The sequence below is a fragment of the Oryza sativa genome, chromosome 6 (genome assembly GCF_034140825.1).
Source record: "Oryza sativa Japonica Group chromosome 6, ASM3414082v1".
Taxonomy (NCBI): domain Eukaryota; kingdom Viridiplantae; phylum Streptophyta; class Magnoliopsida; order Poales; family Poaceae; genus Oryza; species Oryza sativa.
This window is the reverse complement of record NC_089040.1, coordinates 22,185,220-22,193,799: the sequence shown is the minus strand read 5'-3', so window position 1 is coordinate 22,193,799 and position 8,580 is coordinate 22,185,220. Positions and strand designations below refer to the sequence as shown.

At 42.2% G+C, this 8,580-nt stretch overlaps 1 protein-coding gene across 1 annotated transcript; it reads left to right on the top strand.

Annotated features, from left to right (window-relative positions):
- The first annotated feature begins 7,765 nt into the window (after nucleotides 1-7,765).
- LOC136357026 (verprolin-like) lies at nucleotides 7,766-8,212 on the top strand. The gene has a single exon (XM_066311749.1). It carries the CDS (start codon nucleotides 7,766-7,768, stop codon nucleotides 8,210-8,212), a length of 447 nt encoding a protein of 148 aa, XP_066167846.1.
- The last annotated feature ends 368 nt before the right edge of the window (nucleotides 8,213-8,580 follow it).

The following is an 8,580-nucleotide window of genomic DNA, read 5'->3' as shown; positions in this document are numbered from 1 at the left end:
TAACTAACCGGAACAAAGAGTTTTTTTCTCTTTTCTATCGTTCATTTTTTTGTTGTATTCATATTGATTTCGCGCCAAACCCTCACAGATCAAACATTTACATGCCAAACTCACACAACAAAATTAATCATACACAAATTCACAAAAACATCACAAAATTAATCATTCACAAATTCAAAAAACATCTCTAAAAAATTACAACATCACCACACATTTTTAAAAAAAGAACAAATCTTAGCGCCGTTGCCGCTGCAGCCCGCTGGTTTGCTCGCCCCGCTGCCATCTCCTCCCCTCCCACCACTGGCTGCCGCTTCCCCTCCCGGATCCGGCGGAGAGGAGTCCGCCGCCGTAGCCCGGCTCGCCCGCCACCTCGTCGTGCGCCACAGCCACTGGCTTGCTTGCCCCGCCTCCATCTCCTCCCCTCCCACCGCTGGCCGCCGCTTCCCCTCCCGGATCCAGCAGAGGGGAGGCCGTCGCCGCAGCCCAGCCGCCCGACTCGTTACGCCGCTGCCAGCGCACCACCGCCACCATCTCCTGCCCTCCCACCGCCTGCCGCCGCTTCCCCTCCCTTCCCACCGCCGGCCACCGCCGCTGAGAGAGAGAGCTGAGAGAGAGGGAGATCGAGGGAGCGAACAGAGAGAGCGAGAAGGAGCTGAGAGAGAGAAAGAGAGAGAGAGAGAGAGAGCGTAGTGGGGATTGGATCAGATATGGATTGAGAATTTCGCTAAGTGTGGCTTATATAAGCCGCATGGATTATAGTCCTGGTTGGTAACACCAACCGGGACTAAAGATAATAGGGGGCCTGACTCTTTTTAAACCGGGACTAAAAATTATCTTTAGTCCTGGTTGGTTGTAACCAACCGGAAGTAAAGATCAAAAAGTAAAGCTTTACTATTTGAACTGGGAGTATAAATATTTTTAGTCCCGGAACCGAGACTAATGTGATTTTTGGCATACCCAGCAAACATGGTTTCTCCAGTAGTGTATGTTGGGTATAAATATTATCTTTTTTTTAAAAAGAAATGTAATTTTGGAAAAGTGGATAGTTAATTTGTTTTTGTTCCTTAAAAGAAATAATACTCCTATGTGTTTAATGGAAATGAATGTTTTTTTTTGAGGTGGAAAAATGAATATGGATGTTGTTGTGTAACCTAAATTTGCATGTATGGTAAAATGGAATATATTGCACTTATAAAAAAGTACCTAATTTGTTTTTCCTTTAAAATATTTCCCATAAATAGCCCTCTTTCTAGATATTGCTAAAAAATAAAGGGAGATTTACACTACATGATGTGTGCTTAATTTTTGTTGCAACCCTTGTTACATAGATCTTGAGCAATTAAGCTCATGGAACTTGTCTTTTTTTCTCTTTTATTTTTTTTCTGAGAGAGATAGAGAGCTAGCTCACGAGTGATGTGTCATCTTGGTCGTGTGAGTGAGAACACAAATTAACTACTCAGCCGAAATTAATTTGTGCACCCTTTCCGGCCATTTTGTTGCCACCCGGCCGACACTCTAGAACTTCACTGTCAAAAGAATTTCGGCTACTAATCCAAGATAAAGTCGAAAACCATTCACTAAGACATGACCAAAGATATATTAATATATATATGCACATATAAATTTGCATGCGTCAAGCCGGCCCACCATCTATATGCATGAGTACTAATTAACTTAATTTGCTTTGTCCCCGAGAATAAAGTAATGTTTAACCATCGCTAGCTAGCTGCATGCATGCTTTTGATCTACTGCTACACCTGAAATCATTCTCTTTCAGTCAGCTATAAGCCTCCTTTTTAACCATGCTAAGATTGCATGCACTTTCTGTAATGTTCGGCACACACCATGATTGCGATGTGTTGAGATTAATAATTATGCAGTTTGATCATGTATTTTATTTGCTCTGTTTCAAAGTGTAGGGACATACATATATATATGCCCAAGTGCTTAGCTAGCTTTTCATATATAGTGAAAAATGATATATATTTGATGGAGGGAACAATTGGCATCTCTACCTTTATTGTAAAAATATGCCACTCATTGCTTCCATTGACAATTGTTGATACCCATGTACAAACAGGAAAATGTATACAAGATCAATTAAGTACGAGCACTACTATAGACACTGACAATCCACAGGTATTTTTTTAACTAAAGAAACTATAGTACCTACGGATTGGTCCCGTACCCATATCCTCAAAGACTACGGATCAAAAATCACATTATCTAGTGTTTATTCATACTAATTTAATCTGGTATATTCATAGCTTTATTATGCGAAGGGCGACGACTAATTCAATTGTGCACGGTACAGGTAGAGCACTTCATGATGGAAAAAATGTACTAGGACGACATATGCAAAAGAAAGAGGATCATGGCACGCATGCTTGCAAAAATAATACTAGGCGAGATTTGAAAAGAAGATCCTTCGAAGAGAATGGTGGCTTGGTGTCAAAACTAGATTTCGGTAATAGGGTAGCGAACAAGCAGGAAAAGTGGATGGGTTGTGAGACAAGACATTTATACAGGTTCAGACATTCTCAATGAGAAGTAATACCCTACTCTTGTCCGGGAAAATATTCCGCCAATTGTGGTATTGATCTGATGATGATCTCAGGTGGTTATATTCCTGACGAGGCGTCTAGCTCTCCTTATATAGCCGGAGGAACTAGGATTACAAGATATAGATCCTATCCCTTATGGTTTAGATCTCCCCATATATTTTACAATTATAACCGACTAATACCACGGGATATTTTCAGATATACAAGTTAACATAATACCCGAGTCCTTATCTAGCATATATTCTATTTACATAGTTTATCCCCTATAACCAGTCGGATAGCCATGTCCTGTGGGTGTACGGTACTCATAATCTCCACACATGGTGTACAAACTTAAAAGGATATGGCATATGGTTCGTTATACTAATAACATTTTCCTTTTTGAATTCCTTCTCAACATGATTTTCCTTTTTTTTCGTCTCTTCATATCGTACATACATCGATATTGATGATTTCACGCCAATGTATCAATGGATGGATCGATACATTGGATGGATCGATGGTGATTTGTGTGGGAGCATGTTGTTGTTGTTGGTTGGATCGATGTTGGTATGTGCATAAATCATGAAGGTGTTCCTGGATGTGGAATGGTCTGGGGGTGATGGGGAGCTGTTCGATCGAGCCGATGCATCGAACTAATTTTTTTTTATCCGTGAAACCTTAAAGGTGATGGCTCCTAAACTGGCATCTTTGATTAACTTCTCCTCGTCGGTGCCTCCTGAAGGGTGTCGATTGGGAAATCTAGCACCTATATGGAGTTTTCAATTGGCCCCTATTATGGTTTATGTAGTAGTGGCCATTGTAAAAATCCACAATATATGTTTAATTTGGTGATTTTAATTTCAAGCCTAGCTTAGCTAGTTTAACCATGTACTACAAATATATACTCCCTGCGGCCTGTAGCTTGCATGTTGCATGGAGCAGAAGCAGATTTGCACGGTGTGCAACTATACTGTAGGAAGCACAGCATGCAGCTACGTTACTGCAGATCTGGATCGGCGATCGACAATTAACTAACCAGGTATAGCTAATTAAGCTAGCGAATTGAACGCCCCACCTAATATAATGGCTCTCATAACATTTTTTTTTGCAGTGATGTATATATGTGATATATATCATATCACGTGCATATATATTAATTTGCACGTGGATATATACATGGAACACATCTAGCTAGCTAGAGAATCGGAGTAGAGGACCAAAGTTATTAGCTACCTTTCCGTCTCGCTTGAAAAATTAGAACTTTTGCTTCTTTGGAGTGCCGCACAATAATCCAACCAGAATGTGTGAGAGAGATACGCTACTAGCTAGAGAAACCATTTTATCATACGACTAGAACATATTTTCACATGTGGGTCGAGCAACCGTCTACATATAGGTACCTACAAAAATCAGTACTTTTTTAGACGTGCAACCCAACCGCACGTGAAAACGAAATTCTCACACGCGGGCGCATTATGCCGCCCGTCTAAAAAATAATTTTGGTGAAAAAAAATTAAAGTCCAAAAACCAATAATGCAGAAACCCTAGCTCCTATTCCTAGCAAAAAAAAAAGAATATCATCGCCGCGGCTCCCAAGCAGCTACCGAGACCTCCTGTGGCGGATCCGTATCTCTGGAGGCTGCCGAGGTGGATCTGCTTCTTTCAAGGCCGCTATCACCGGATCCACCAGTCCTGGTGCCGTCGTCACTGAATCAGCCCGTCACTGTCGAGGTCGAGGTCTAGAACGTCATGAGAACTACTGCGCCAGATCTGCCTCCTCCACTGTCACTCCTCTTGTCCCCTTCGCTGCCACTGTCGGATCTAGGGCTACCAAGCAATGTCACGCCGGATCCGGCGCCATCAGCACTGCCATCCTTCTGGTCCCCTTCGTCACGTCGCCGGATCCAGTGCTCCCAAGAAACACTGCACCAGATCCGGTGCCTCCACTGCCGCATCATGTCCAATTTACCATAGCCACCATAACTTGTAAAGTTTGCGCCATCACACTTCTGATGGAGCTTCTTGTGGAGGAGAAAAATGTGGGAGGGGGAGGAGATAGAGCTGAGAGAAGGAACAAAATAGGAATAGCATTGTGGGGATAGGTGGGAGAGGGAATAAAATAGCATTGAGACTTCTCAAATCACGGACGACTAAAATTGCAGGCATTGGTGTTTTAGATTTTTTTTTCAAGCATTCAATTATAGTACTGAAAAATATATTTTTTTACAGACGCTACCTATGGCTATAAGGTCCGTATGTGAAAGTAATTTTCTTAGGTGGGTCTCTTGACCTGGGGAGCCCTATGCATTTCCGTAGAAGGGTTTTCACGTTGCCCGTTAGTAAAAACGAGGTGATGTTTTATAGGACTTTTTTTTTATGGTACACCAGAATCATTATTTACAAATTTGTTATTAAAGTATAACAGGATTGATCAATGTTTGAATATGAAATCTCTCTGGGGACGAGTATGGGAGAAACATATATAGATGATGATGTAGTACCTAATATGTTGAGAATTGAAGCCAAGCAAGATGAGCTATATATATCCATATGCATGATGGTTTCTTACTGAATCTGCCTCTTTGGAGAAAACAGCATGCAATGCTTGCACGCATGAAAGGGATCAGAAAGGAGGAGAGATCAAAGACGGCTAATTTTGATCATTAGAGAACATTAATTGCCTTTCAAGCTCCGAATTAGACTTGTTCCAAATTAAAGCTAGCTAGCCGCGCGTGCAAGCATGCGTGCGTGCCTATATTTGCACACGAGTGCTGCGCTTTATCAATCAAAATTTCAACGGTCATATACTTAAAAGACTCTTTTTAGTCAAGGAGAATTAATGTCACACTTAATTAACTAGTTAGTGCTGGAGTTAATTAAGTGTAGGGCTATCCAGCATGAACGCACGAGAGTCGTTAGTGCTCATATATGCATATGCCTTTATGTATGCCATACGTCTTGTTTACGTAATTACGTTTATGTCCACTCTGCATCTTATTCATGAATACATATGTGCTATTGGATTATTTTCTAGCCAATTAGTATACATATGCTTTTTTTCATGTCTATAGCCTTCCAGAGCTATAGATCAGCTATAGACTTGTACTATCTCCATTCCGTAATACGAAGCATAACTATTTTTTTATACTTCATAATATGCATGTATGCAATTAATTAGCATATTTTCTCTATTTAATTATTATTATTTTTAAAATCCTCCCCCCTTAATATCTCTAATTCTATTGGTTGATAAAATTACAAGGTGATAATGATTGTTTCTTGGTTTTTGGGGTAAGGGTGGATGTCTTATATTTTGGATTGGAGGGAGTAATTTTTTTTCTGCTCTATCAAAATGAAACGTCGCACTGTCTTGTGCATATTGTTTCAAATAGTTCGTTCAAAAAAATTTTCATATGAAATCAACAAGAAAATTAAATGACCAATGATATATCCAGAGTATTAATTTAATTTTTATATTTGCCATATGAGTTTTTTTAGGGACATTTGTCTATGAAATTAACTAGTAATCCCTCTATCCTTAAATATAAGGCACAAATATTTTTTTTCCCATAGCTCATCTCTACTACTTAAAAAATAAGATATGCTTCCTTCGTCCGTAAAAAAATAGCGAAAAAAATAAAATAAAAAAGTCCGACTCCCGATTCCCTCTCAGAAACGAAAAAAAAGTCCGACTCTAGATTGGTGAAAAAAATTGATGTGCCGAATTGAAGATCTGTTTACAAAAATGGAATCTACAGGTTGAGAGCAATCTATTTTTATATGATTTTAATTCTTGGGTTTGTACTTTTGCATTTGAGTCCCTGTAATTTTTATATTTACATTTGAGTCCCTATAATCTTGCAATAAGGTACTTGAGGTCATTTTTGTTAAAAAATAATAAAAGAGAGAGAACAAAGGCAGAAAGGTGCATAAAAAGAAAAAGAATAAAGATTTCCCCTAAGTGGAGAAAAAAGTGTAGATCCGAACCAAAAAAAAATCTGATTCATATAAAAGGCAAAAAAAAAAGTGGTGAAAAAAAAACGCTAGATCTGATTCCTTTAAAAATGGAGAAAAAAGTCTGATTCCTATAAAGGCGAAAAAAAAATCTGAAAAAACATCTAAAAAGTTCATCTGATTCCCTAATAAAGTGGCGAAACAAAATCTGATTTCTAACCAGTATATATCTCTTCTCTATCTCTAATTTAATCTAACTATTTAAAAAGGGAAAATGCACGAGAAAATAAAAACGGTAAAAAAAACGCATGAGGCAAAAGTCAGAAAAAAGCGAAAAAAACACGCTAAAAAGGTTTTCCATCTTCAATAAAAAAACGTGTGAAAAAAATTATTTCCATCATCGGTAAAATATTTTTAAAAAAACATGCAGGAAAAAACTATCAGAAAAAACGTGCCATTTCTAAAAAAAATGGTTTTAAAAAACCGCGCAAGAAAAAACACCATATATTAAAAACAAATCGCTCTGAAAAAATTGTCAGAAAAAAGCTAAATTGATGGACACTTGAGTTGGATAGGATCCATCAATTTTTTGCCATCTACTACATTGCTTTATTTCGTCATATATTCTCCTGTATTTAGAAAAAGAAAAAAAACATTCAAAGAAAACAAGAAAAACAACGCGCGAGAAAACAGGTAAAACAACACGAGAAAAGAAAAGCAAAAGAAGGAGAAAAATATGGTTTTCTTCGTCAGTAAAAAAAGGAAAAAAACAATGCTAGGCAAAAACTTTTAGAAAGAAATGCGCCATTTCTGAAAGGAAAAAGTACGAATTACCCCCCTCGACCCAATCCGTGGTGGTTTTGGTCTACGTGGCGGACGCGTGGCAGTCCAGTCAGCATTTTTATGTTTTAAAACATAGTGGGGCCCACCTATCATACACACACTCTCTCCCCTCTTCCCCCCTCTCTCTCTCACTCTCTCTCTCCCACTCTTGGTGAGCAAGGCAGCCCGCGGCAGCTCCAGCGTCGTCGTCGTCGTGGTCCTGCACGGTGAAGCCATCCGAGGTCGCCGTCACCTCCCCTTCTCCACCACCATCCTGGGCCTCAGGTGCAGCGACGGCGGTCTCAGGAGCCACGGCGTCCGCCAGCGGCAGCTCCTCGTCGGCGAGGGGATGGGCTGTGGTCGCCGTGCCGCACTGTCTTCATCGCCGCCGTACGTCGCCGTTGCCGCCGGGGTCGGCATAGGACGACACACAGAGCTTCGTGATGCGCGTGCCGTCGAGCACCATTTCGCGGCCGGCGGTGAGCACGTTCAGACGTTCCCACCTCCACGTCGAGCACCATTTCGCGGCCGCTCCCACCTCCGCGTCCCGTGCCCCCGCGCAACGGTGTCCGCTGTCCACCGCCCATCCCGCGTGCTTCCTTACGCCGCCGGCCTCCGCGCCTCGCCTGCCATCCGCAGCCGCCTCCGCGCCCACCACCCGCCTCCGCCTCCGCCCCCGCCTGCCACCCACCGCCGGCCTCGCCTTGGCGCCCGCCTCCGGCCTCGGCTCCGCGCCCGCCGCCCGCTGCCCACCGCCGGCCTCGCTTCCACGCCCGCCAACCGCGGCCTCGGCGCCCGCCTCCGGCCTCTCCTCCGCCCCCGCCGCCCCCAGCCCCCAGCCGCCTCCGCCCCCGCCCGCCGTCCTCAGCCGCGCCCCCGCCTGCCTTTGACCGTGTGAGAGAGAGGAAAGTGAGGAGAGTGAGAGAGAGAGAAGAGAGAGAGGAAGAGAGAGAGAGAGCGTATGACAGGTGGGTCCCACTTTTTTTTTTATATAGAATGCTGACTGGACTGCCACGCGTACGCCACGTAGACCAAAACCACCTCGGATTGGGTCAAGGGGAGTAATTCGTCCGGTTTATATAGTTGGGGGTTGAAGAATGTCCGGTTTTGTGGTTCATGGGGGTAATTCGGACGACCACTATAGTTCGAGGGGGTAATTCATACTTTTTCCTTTCTGAAAAATGGTTTGAGAAAATCGCGCAAGGAAAAAACACTGTTTATAAAAAAACAAGCCACTTATTAAAATAGAAACATTGTC

What these genes read in the sequence shown, in the direction of transcription:
- LOC136357026 (XM_066311749.1), top strand. Translation starts at nt 7,766, where the DNA reads ATGCGCGTGCCGTCGAGCACCATTTCGCGGCCGGCGGTGAGCACGTTC.